This window comes from Carcharodon carcharias, chromosome 4 (assembly GCF_017639515.1).
Source record: "Carcharodon carcharias isolate sCarCar2 chromosome 4, sCarCar2.pri, whole genome shotgun sequence".
Lineage (NCBI taxonomy): Eukaryota > Metazoa > Chordata > Chondrichthyes > Lamniformes > Lamnidae > Carcharodon > Carcharodon carcharias.
The window spans coordinates 201,074,851-201,086,981 of NC_054470.1; the positions used below are offsets into that span (position 1 = coordinate 201,074,851).

The following is a 12,131-nucleotide window of genomic DNA, read 5'->3' on the forward strand; positions in this document are numbered from 1 at the left end:
TACTAAAGGAAGTGGCCCTGGAAATATTGGATGCATTGGTGGTCATCTTCCAAAATTCTATAGACTCTGGAGCACTTCCTACAGATTGGAGAGTGCCAAATGTAATCCCATTATTTAAAAAAGGCGGGAGAAAAAGAATGGAGAACTACAGACCAGTTAGCCTAACATCAATAGTGCAGAAAATGCTAGAGTCTATTATAAAAGACATGGTAACGGTACACTTGGAAAGCATTAACAGGATTAGGCAAAGTCAGCATGGGCTTATGAAAGGGAAATCATGCTTAACTAATCTACTGGAGTTTTTTGAGGATGTAACTAGTAGAATAGATAAGGGAGAACTAGTGGATGTGGTGTATTTGGAGTTCAGGAAGGCTTTTGATCAGGCTCCACACAAGAGGCTAATGGGCAAAATTAAAGCACATGGGATCAGGGGTAATACACTGGCATGGATTTAGAATTGGTTGACAGACTGGAAACAGAGAGTGGGAATAAATGGGTCTTTTTCCAGATGGTAGGCGGTAACTAGTGGTGTACCAAAGGGCCCCAGCCAATCACGATAAATATAAATGACTTGGACGAGGAAACCAAATGTAATATTTCCAAGTTTGCTGACGACACAAAACTGGGCGGGATTGTGAGGAGGATACAAGGAGGCTTCAGGGCGATTTAGACAAATTGTGTGTGTGGGCGAACGCATGGCAGATGTAGTATAACATGGATAAGTTTGAAGTTATACGTTTTGGTGTGAAAACAGAAAGGCAGAGTATTATTTAAGTGGTGATACATTGGGAAATGTGGATGTACAAAGGAATCTGGGTGTCCTTGTACACCAGTCAGTGAAAGTAAACAGGCAGCTGCAGCAAGCAATTAGGAAGGCAAGTGGTATGTTGGCCTTCATTGCAAGAGGGTTTGAGTTCAGAAGTAGGGATGTTTTACTGTAGTTATACAAGGCCTTGGCGAGACCACACCTGGAGTATTGTGTGCAGTTTTGGGTCTCCCTACCTAAGAAAGGATATACTTGCCATTGAGGGAGTGCAGCGAAGGTTCACTAAGCTGATACCAGGGATGGCAGGATCAAAGGGCCAAATGGCCCCCTCCTGCTTCTAGTTTCTATGCATCCACTTTCCAGCACCAGCCGTTGATCTGTTTAGGAGCCCCAGTTGATTTTTCCCTCTAAATCCAATAGGCAGTGAATTCAATTGGCTTGCCTCCAGCAGCTACCCTGGCAAGGATAAGACCATAAGAAATAGGAGCAGGCCATTCTGCCCTTCAAGCCTGCTCTGCCATTCAATATGATCATGGCTGATCCTCTACCTCAACACCATATTCCCACTTTCTCTCCAAATCCCTTGACGCCCCTAAGATCCAAAAAATTATCAATTTCTTTCTTGAATGTACTCAGTGACCCAGCCCCCACAGCCTTCTGTGGTAGAGAATTCCACAGGTTGACCATCCTCTGAGTGAAGAAATTTTTCCTCACCTCAGTCCTAAATGGCCTGCCCCTGAGACTGTGGCCCCTCATTCTAGACTCCCTAACCAGGGGAAACATTCTCCCTGCATCTAGACTGTACAGCCCTGTTAGAATGTTATACATTTCAGCCAGATCCCCCCCTCATTCTTCTAAACTCTAGTGAATACAGGCCCAGCCGAAACACACTCTCCTCATACGACAGCCCTGCAATCCCCAGTATCAGCCTAGTGAACCTTCGTTGCACACCCTCTATGGCAAGTATATCCTTTCTTAGGCAGGGAGACCAAAACTGCATGCAATACTCCAGGTGTGGTATCATCTAGGCCTTGTATAACTACAGTAAGACCTCCCTACTTCTGAATTCAAATCTTTTGCAATGAAGGCCAACATACCATTTGCCTTCCTAATTGCTTGCTGCACCTGCCTGTTTACTTTCACTGACTGTGTGCAAGGACCCCCAGATCCCTCTGTATATCACATTTCCCAATATATCACGGGTACATCACAGCGTTAGATACAGAATAAATCTCCCTCGACACTCCCCATCAAACACTCCCAGGACAAGTAAAGCACAGGTTCAGATGCAGCTTGGGGTTAAATACAATGCTTCCCTCAGCTTAGATTCTCATATGCATTTGGATAAGAATTTCTTTACCCCTACCAGCCAGCCTTGTGCTCTCCATTAACAAGGTGATCAGTTTTGTGCCCATGAATTTGCCAACAGGAATGCAGTTCAGTTCGTTTAAATTGTCAAGTATGAACTTTTGAAAATGGTAGAGAGGAAGCTCCTTCAGTGTTTATGACAAGCTCAAGTCTTAGTGTTCAAGGGTCAGTTCGCAAGGTCAATTCTCCCAAAAGGTAGCATGTCTGCAATTTGGCCTGTCTCAGCCCTGTCATCTCAATTGCACATGATTGCATAGAGCTCCTTGCATGACCAACACAAATTAATGGATGTGCGTGGGCTGCTTTTGTGTTAAAGGCATGTTTATTATGGAAGATGATCGATACGGGAGCAGCACAACCAGCACTTTTTTCCTAGATATCACTGAGGAAGGAGACCCGTCTTTGCTAGAGAGACCCAAATCAGCTAAGGAGAAGGAACGAAGCCCCCTGAGCATCCTCAGCTCTTCCAGATTTGTCCCTCGACGCTTCTTCAACAATCTGACTTCACTGCCTAGCAAGAAAATGCGCAGTAGCAGCGATTCCAAGTCCGCCAAGGCAGCAGCAGATAGGAAGCAAGTCCAGCGGCGCATTCGGGCAGTCACTGAGCCAGCCAACAGCACTGAGTATTTGCATAGTGAGGTGTTCACCAGTATCTTCAATGGTAACCGACTGCACAAGAGCCACACATTGAGCTTGGAGACATCGTTTGTTGGGAGCCGGGATCATGGCAACAGAGGAAGCTCACAGAGTATCTCTGAGTCTGAACTAAAGCGCCCAAAGACTATGTTAGGGGATAATAACCAGGAACAGATTATCAAGGACCGGTCCACGGGGGATGGCACCACTGGCACACAGTTCAAAAGCCGTAGCCAGAGCTTTAACACAGATACAACAACGAGTGGTATTAGTTCTATGAGTTCTGTCAGCTCTAGTCCATCCGGTGAAACGGTCCGCCTGGACCCTGCCAATACTGACACAGATTGCGGCAGCCTGAACACAATCGTCAGTGCACGGACGGTGAAGACCAGTATGTCCCTCACTCCTCAGTCCAACCATCTACCTCTGTCCAAGTCGAACTCTGTGTCACTTGTCCCCCTGGGATCTTCTCATACGCTCCCCCGAAGGGCGCAGTCACTCAAAGCACCTTCTGTCACTACCATAAAAAGCCTGACTGACTACAACTTTAGTTATACAAGCCCACGTGATGCTTTCGGATATGCCACTCTGAAGCGACTGCAGCAGCAGAGGATGCACTCATCACTGTCACACTCTGAAGCCTTGGCATCTCCAGCAAAAGATGTGCTGTTTACGGACACAATTACCATGAAAACAGGCAGCCTGGATTCTAGGTTGACACCAAGAAGGTAAGTATGCATATCTTTTAGTTAAATATTGCAATACACCTGCACCTTCAGAAAGGAGGCACTTTGAGGAGGCGGGGGATAACATTTTCATTCTGTATCCTCCTCACTTTATACATGTAGCCCTACTTAAGAGTTTTGGAAAAGGGTTTAGATGTTGAGTTTACATCTAAAAAGGTTGTAATAGCAACAACTTGTATAGCACCCTTAACATAATAAAATGTCCCAATGTGCTTTGCATTATAAAACAAAATATGACGCCGAGCCACGTAAGGAGGTATTTGGTCAGGTGACCAAAGGCTTGGTCAAAGATTTACAGTTTAAGAAATGTCATAAAGGAGAAAAGCACGGTAGAGGCGCAAAGAGCTTTAAGGGAGTTAAAATCTTGGATGCTCAAGAGACCAGAATTAGAGGAGCACAGATCTATCAGTAATTGTGGGGCAAATGGAGATTAGAGATAGGGAGGGACAAGGCCATGGAGGGATTTAAAAACAAGGATAAAAATTTTAAAATCAAGACATTGCTTGACCAGGAGCTAATGTAGGTCAGCGAGCACAGGAGTGATGAGGAAATGAGATTCCACTGCAAGTTAAGACACAGGAAGCAGAGTTTTTGATGACCTGAAGTTTACGGAATGTTGAATTTTTATAGACCAGCCAGCTGAGTATGAAATAGTCATTTTTAAAGTGCATTTTATTTGGGAACTGAAGCTGTGTGATTGTAGACCTGAATGTTGGCACAAGAATTGTTGCTCAACAAAAGCAACAAGTTTCACACTTTTAAAAAAAAAACTCATAATAAATATATATTTAATTATGTAACTAATTTTCATACTGAAAGATAGTTTGTGTTTTTGCTGGGGATGGGTGGGTGTGTGGAATTCTTATAACACACAAATGGCACCTTGGGGTGGAGTGGTTGAAAATCACTGTTGTATGCTACCAACTGGTCAGTAGAGACTGCTCTGATATCTGTTCATCTCCACATTCTCATTCAGATTTATCAAAGCCTTGAGTTTCGCCTCACTGGACAAAGAGGATTTATTAAGTCCAATAAACCATACAACACTTCAACGCTCTTCCTCTGTACGTTCCATGGTCTCCAACGCCACCTATGGCAGCACAGATGATTACATAGGCCTAGCATTGCCTACTGACGTCAATGAGCTTTTCCAGGTAGGTCTAATGGAGACATTGAAGCATCTGCCAGTTTGCTACCTGTAATGCCTATGGCCAGTGTTAGGGACTGTGTAGCTCAGCCATTGCTTGTGGACAGGGCGTTATCTCTGTGTGTAGGGGCGATGTCTTGGTGAGGACGGGGTCAGGGGGAGATGTGTCTCGAGTGTCAGTGGGGGCAGCGTACCTGTCGTTGTTTGTCAAAAATAATTGTTTTCTAGCTAGTCAAGCCATTCATTAAATAATCTGGCTATTGTCATCTTGAATGGGCAGATCTTGATTTGAATCCAATGATCTAATGTGCTTATGAGAAATGCTTTTTAATTTAATTTTTGCAGTATACCTTCAAAAAAATATGGTGTATCTGAAATTCATTTCCACCAGGTCAATAATTACTCTGAGGTGATTGGGCAAAGTGCAAGCCAGCAACCTCATCAACTAATTGTGGACTATGTTGACCAACAGCATTGAATGTTACCACAGAAGAGGCATCTTTGTTGTTTTCCATATTCAAAGGAGAATTGAAATGTTCTCCGTTACTATAAAAGTACCTGTTAATTTATCTATTTGTTGCTGAAAAGAGAGACGTCTTATTGGAGCTTTTCATTTTGCACTCATCAGGACAAATACAAGAATGCGAAATTTCAAACGATCACAACAATTTATACTACAGGGGGAAAAGGGTGCTGATTGGTTGACAAGTCATAGTCATAGAGTTATACAGCACAGAAATGGGCCCTTCAGCCCATCATGTCAGTGCTGGCCATCAAGCACCTATTTATTGTAACCCCATTTTCCAGCACTTGGCCCGTAGCCCTGTATGCTATCGCATTTCAAGTGCGCATTTCAAATGCTCATCTCAATACTAAAATATTGTAAGGGTTCCTGCCCTGAGCACCCCTCAGGCAGTGTGTTCCAGATTCCAACCAACCTCTGGGTGAAAAAATATTTCCTCAAATCCACTCTAAACCTCCTGCCCCTTACCTTAAATCTATGTCGCCTGATTATTGACACCTCCACTAAGTGGAAAAGTTTCTTCCTATCCAACCTATCTATGCCCCTCAAAATTTTGTATACCTCAATCAGGTCCCCCTTCAGCCTTCTCTGCTCTAAGGAAAATAACCCCAGCATATCCAGTCTCTCTTCATAGCTGAAACGCTCCAGCCCAGGCAACATCCTGGTGAGTCCCCTCTGCACCCTCTTCCAGTGCAATCACATACTTCCTGTAGTGTGGCGACCAGAACTGCACACACTGTGGCCTAACTTGCGTTTTATAAAGCTCCAACATAATCTCCCTGCTCTTACCTTCTATGCCTCAGATAATAAAGGCAAGTATCTCCTATGCCTTCTTAAACACCTTATCTACCTATGCTGCTACCTTCAGGAATCTGTGAACATGCACACCAAGGTCCCTCTGATCCTCTGTACTTCCCAGGGTCCTACCATACATTGTGTATTCTCTTGCCGTGTTAGTCCACCCAAAATGCATCACCTTACACTTTTCATGATTAAATTCCATTTGACAATGCTATGTCCATCTTACCAGCCCACCTATATCATCCTGTAATCTAAGGCTTTCCTTCTATTATGATACCACTAATTTTCATGTTGTCTCTGAACTTACTGATCATACCACCTATATTCATGTCCAAATCATTAATGTATATAACAAACAGCAAGGGTCCCAGCATCAATCCTAGCGGTACACAACTCGTCACAGGCTTCCAATCGCAATAACAACCTTTGACCATCACGCTCTGCCTCCAGCCACTAAACCAAGTCAACTCTGATTGGCCGAGGCATTGCCTTGGCTCCCCAAACTCCTGGGTAATTCAAAATGCTGCAAAGCTTGAACATATTTCTTTTGTTTTCAGAGAACAGGTCTGTGTATGAATGTATGTCACTTAGTAAATGTTAATAAGCCACGTTATGATCTTGATTATCTTAAATTGGTTGTTAGTGTAGCTGTTAACGCACCCAGGCACAAGTGCAAGTAATAGCCAAGTGGTTATGGTACTGGGTTTGTAAGCCCAAGATCAAGAGTTCAAATCTCACAATGGCAAACTATGAAACAATGTAACTTCATCTGAAACAGATGGAAACAGGTTTACTCAAAAGAGTATCAAGAGTTCAAATCTCACAATGGCAAACTATGAAACAATGTAACTTCATCTGAAACAGATGGAAACGTGTTTGTACTCGAAAGAGTTACAAGCAAAATTTAGCTTGGCCTAAATAGCCAAGTGGTTATGGTACTGGGTTTGTAACCCCAAGATCAAGAGTTCAAATCTCACAATGGCAAACTATGAAACAATGTAACTTCATCTGAAACAGATGGAAACAGGTTTACTCAAAAAGAGTATCAAGAGTTCAAATCTCACAATGGCAAACTATGAAACAATGTAACTTCATCTGAAACAGATGGAAACGGGTTTGTACTCGAAAGAGTTACAGCAAGTGCTACACAATCATGGAATCGCATCTAACAGTAGACATTTTTTTGTTTTTGCAAGGTTGAGTACAGTCTGTATTACAAACAACCGAAGGTAGATGCTGTTTTATTCGATCAGCCAATAGTTGGAGTGTATGGTCTACATACCTGGCATCACTGTGGCAGTGAGATTCATGCATGATGTTCCCAGGAACAGCTTCAGCAACATGTCTCTGTTTTCAGCGATTTCCAAGTCCTGTATTATCAGGGGACTATCTGTTTATTGTTCAGTGAAACAAGTAGTTTGTAGCCTAACTCATGGTCTGATTGTGTGGAATCTTAAAATGAAGCTCTAAGATTAACAGTTACACCTTGTACTTCTCCCCAGGTGAAAGAGATTCCATACTTTCAGCAAAAGTGTACCCTGCCTAAAGAGGATAGTTCCCTCCAAGACCAAGAGTCAGTTGAAGGTGAGGGCAGACACCTTACCTACTAATCTTTTCAGTAACTTGTAATAGTGAAAACCCATGCCTGTCAGCTGAGGATCGAATTGAACTCTGCTGTTGTACTGTTCACAGATAGCATGCTGACACTTTTTTCTGGTAAAGAATGACCATTTGCAGGAAACATGTTTGCTATTTGGGGGAAGCCATAAGTGACTCTAGCATTACCCAGGGCAATGCTGCCTCGTGGATATTGAGGCATCATTTGACTGAATGTGACATCAAACAATCCTAGCAAAAATGAAGTCAATGGGAATCTGGGGGTGGGTGGGAGAAAAAACTCTCCATTGGTTGGAGCCATACCTAGCACAAAGAAAGATGAATCTTGGCTGTTGAAGATCAGGCATCTCAGTCCCGGGACATTTGCTGCATGAGTTCCTCAGGGTAGTGTCCTAGGCTCACCTATCTTCAGCTGCTTCATCAATGACTTTCCCTCCATCATAATGTCAAAAAGTGGGGATGTTCTCGGATTACATAATATTCAGTATCATTATTGACATGTTAGGTTAACGTTTGCAACTACTCAAGTGCCATTTGCACCATGCAAGTGCCAGGCAATTACTGTTTTTAACAAGAGAGAATCTAACCATCTCTCCTTAACATTGAATGGCATTAACATCGTTTAGTCCCCCATCATCATCATTCTGAGGGTTATCATTGACCAGAAATTGAACTGGATCAGCCAGGTAAATAATATGGCAGCATGTGCAAGTCAGTGGCTGGGAATTCTGCGGCAAGTAACTTTTAAAAATATTTATTCTTCCATGGCATATGAGCATTACTGCCAAGAACAACACTTATTGCCCATCCCTAATTGCCTTTGAGAAGGCAGTGGTGAGCCGCCTTCTAGAACCACTGCGATCCATGTGTGTGTAGTATAGAGGACTTTGCAGGTCAATGTTGGGTGGTTCATCTGGTTTCTTTTCTTTGTTTTTTGGATTTGTAGCAGTAGGCTTTCTAGGCCATTTCAGAGGGCATTTTAAGAGTCAACCACATAGCTGTCGGTTTGGAGCCACATGCAGGGATCTCCTTCCCTTAAGGACATTAGTGAGCCAGATGGGTTTTTACGACAGTTGATAGTTTTTTGGTTACCGTTACTGAGAATGGCTTTCTTTTGTTCCAGATTTATTAATTGAAGTTAAATTCCACCGTGGTGGAATTTGAACCCATGTCCCCAGAGCATTAAGATAAAAGCAAAATACTGCAGATTCTGGAAATCTGAAATAAAAACAGAAAATACTGGAAAAGCTCAGCAGGTCTGACAGCATCTGTGGAGAGGGAAACAGAGTTACCGTTTTGAGTCTTTATGACCCTTCTTCAGAGCTAAAGAGCATTAGAAATGTGATGAAATTTATACGGTTTAAGAGGGTGGAGCAGGTGAAGCTGGAAAGAAGGCCAGCAATAGGTTGGGGCTAAGGAGAGATTGAGAACGATGTCAGGACGAAAAGGCAAAGAGAGTGTTAACGGTAGAGGTAAGGGCCAAAGAAGGTGCTGCTAGTGGCATAAAGGTAAGAAAGCAGAATGTGTTAATAGCAGAACAAGGGTCAGTACTCTGTGAAAGAACAATGTGAAACAAGTAAAAGATGGCCCTTTTGAGGGTGGGGTGGGGGAGGGGGCAATGGTTGGGGGAAAAGGATGATAAAACAATGAATAAATGAATCAAAAAGAAAATAAGTGGATAAGATTTTTTTTAAAAAGGGGGTGAAGGTAGAAGAGAGTGTTCATGGTCTGTAGTTGTTGAACTAAAAGTTAAGTCTAGAAGGCTGTAAAGTGCCTAATCGGAAGATGAGGTGCTGTCCCTCCAGTTTGCTTTGGGCTTCACTAGAACATTGCATGTGGGCATGAGAGCATGATGGTGTGTTGAAGTGGCAAGTGACAGGAAGATCTGGATCATGCTTGCTGACAGATGAAGGTGTTCCACAAAGTGGTCACCCAGTCTGCATATGGTCTTCACAGTGTAGAGCAAACCGCATTGAGAGCAGCGAATGCACGAGACCAAATTGAAGGAGGTGCAAGTCAGTGCTAACCTCATCTCTTCTGGAGATCTTCCCTCCACAGCTTCCAACCTCAGTCTCCCAACCCTATGATGCCACCACCAAACACATCTTCTCCTCAACCCCCCCCATCAACATCTCCAGGACACCCTGGTCCATTCCTCCACCATTCCCAATACCTCATTCCCTTCCCATGTAATCACAGAAGGTGCAACACCTGCCCCTTTAGTTCCTCTTAGCGTCCAAGGGCCCAAACACGCCTTTCAGAGTGTGACCCAGCCTGTGGACAGTGCGAGCAGGCTTAGAGAGTGACCTGCCCTGTGGACTGTGTGGGCGGGGTTAGAGAGTGACCCGCCCCATGGACTGTGCAGGCAGGGTTCGAGAATGACCCACCCTGTGAAAGGTGAAGCAGGATTTTGTTCTGGCATAATAAAAAAATTCCTGCAGATACTCAGGTCAGGAAGCATCTGTAGACAGAAATTGACTTAATGTTTCAGGTCGATGACCCTTCATCAGAACACAGGCATTTGACCAGGCAATAACTAATTAAGTTTTATTTTGTTCTTTTAGATCCAGCATTGCCTCCTTGTTCTCGGAGTCCCTACCAAGAGCTACGGCCACAAATCAGTTTCACAGAGGCAATGCTGAAAGCATCAGAAAATGCTCCTTTCATTGACGCTACAGAGGAGACAGGTTTACAGGAGCACACAGATGATAACTGCCTATACTGTGTGTGCCTGCAGATTGCTGGCTGCCTGCCCTACAGCCAGTGTGCTTCCACTTTAAACCGTGCAGGTGGGTGAGGGCTGGGCTGCACCCTGTCTGTGTGACTCAGAGCCAAATGGCCTACTCCTGCTCCTAAGTCCTTTGTTCCTCCTCTTCAACCTTCAGTTTCTCTCTGTTATAACATTACTCGACTCTCATTTATCAGTACCCTGTTGCTCCTCTCACCTGGCATTTTGTGCAAATGCCCATTTGCTACCTTCTCTGCCTCCTTGCTTGTTAAAATCAAGACTGATTGATTGCACTTTCTACTCCTCACACATTCCCAGGACTTTAAAAACTGTGACTCCTCATCACCTGCTTTCTTCCCTTCTTCTGGCAGTATATATTGTCTCTCTCTATCTATATATATATATATTATACACCTCAGTTGCTGGAGGTGACATCGTCATATTAATGCTTGACCATGAACCCTCCTGAGACTCCTGCAATTCAAAGTATTTCCTTGATTTGAAATAATTTGAATTGTTGCTGGATGGAGCAGGCACTTTGTCTGAATCTAACCTGCTTTTCCAAAAGATCTGTGTTTTTGTTTCAGCTTTTTGTGAATTGAATTTAACTATAACAACTCGCTCCTAAAAACCAATCTGAAACAGAAGGGTTTGATAAAGTAAACAAGGAGAAACTGTCTCCACTGACATTTGGGTCAGTAACCAGAGGACACCAATTTAAAGTAATTGGCAAAAACACCAAAGGGAGATGAGAATTTTTTTGAGCATCAAATTATGACCTGGAATGCGCTGCCTGAAAGGCCGACTCATTAACGATTTTTAAAAGGGAATTGGAAATTTAAAAAATTACAGGGCTATTGGGAAAGAGCAGGGGAGTGAGACAAATTAGATAGCTCTTTCAAAGAGCTGACATAGGCATCGTGAGTCTAATAGTCTTCTGTGCTATCATTCTGTGAAATGCCTGCTCAGCCTGATAGGCAAAAATCACTGATTGAGACAGCACACAAACACAGAAGCGGGAGTAGACCACATGGCCCATCAAGCCATTCAGTACCATCATGAATGATCTAGAACTTCAACTTCATTTTCCTGCAAAGAAGTGGCAAGTGGAATACAACGTGGGGAAGTGTGAGGTCATACACTTTGGTAGGAAGAATAGAGGCATAGACTATTTTCTAAATGGGGAGAGAATTCAGAAATCTGGAGTGCAAAGGGACTTGGGAGTCCTAGTCCAGGATTCTCTTAAGGTTAACTTGCAGGCTGAGTTGGTAGCTAGGAAGGCAAATGCAATGATGGCATTTATTTCGAGAGGACTAGAATATAAAAGCAGGGATGTGCTGCTGAGGCTTTTTAAGGCTTTGGTCAGACCACCTTTAGAATATCGTGAGCAATTTTGGGCCCCGTAACTCAGGAAGGATGTTCTGGCTCTGGGTCTATACTTGATGGAGTTTAGAAGGATGAGGGGGGATCTGATTGAAACTTACAGAATACTGAAAGGCCTGGATAGAGTGGACGTGGGGAAGATATTTCCATTAGTAGGAGAGACTAGGACCCGAGGGCACAGCTTCAGAGTAAAGGTAAGACCTTTTAGAACAGAGATGACGAGAAACTTCTTTAGCCAGAGAGTGGTGAATGTATGGAATTCATTGCCACAGAAGGCTGTGGAGGCCAGTTCATTGAGTGTATTTAAAACTGAGATAAACAGGTTCTTGATTGGTATGGGGATCAAAGGTTACAGGGAGAAGGCAGGAGAGTGGGGTTGAGAAACTTATCAGCCATGATTGAATGGCGGAGCAGAC

The 12,131-nt window shown here is 43.5% G+C and overlaps 1 protein-coding gene across 3 annotated transcripts in view; it reads left to right on the plus strand.

Moving 5' to 3' along the window:
- Nucleotides 1-12,131, plus strand: part of rictora (RPTOR independent companion of MTOR, complex 2 a) — a 232,197-nt gene that overhangs the window by 201,779 nt on the left and 18,287 nt on the right. For all 3 annotated transcript variants that reach the window (XM_041186007.1, XM_041186005.1, XM_041186006.1), the window contains 4 exons: nucleotides 2,451-3,498; nucleotides 4,493-4,670; nucleotides 7,490-7,571; nucleotides 10,169-10,393. In XM_041186007.1, the coding sequence (XP_041041941.1) occupies nucleotides 2,451-3,498; nucleotides 4,493-4,670; nucleotides 7,490-7,571; nucleotides 10,169-10,393 (1,533 nt within the window). The remainder of the gene's footprint in view (nucleotides 1-2,450; nucleotides 3,499-4,492; nucleotides 4,671-7,489; nucleotides 7,572-10,168; nucleotides 10,394-12,131) is intronic.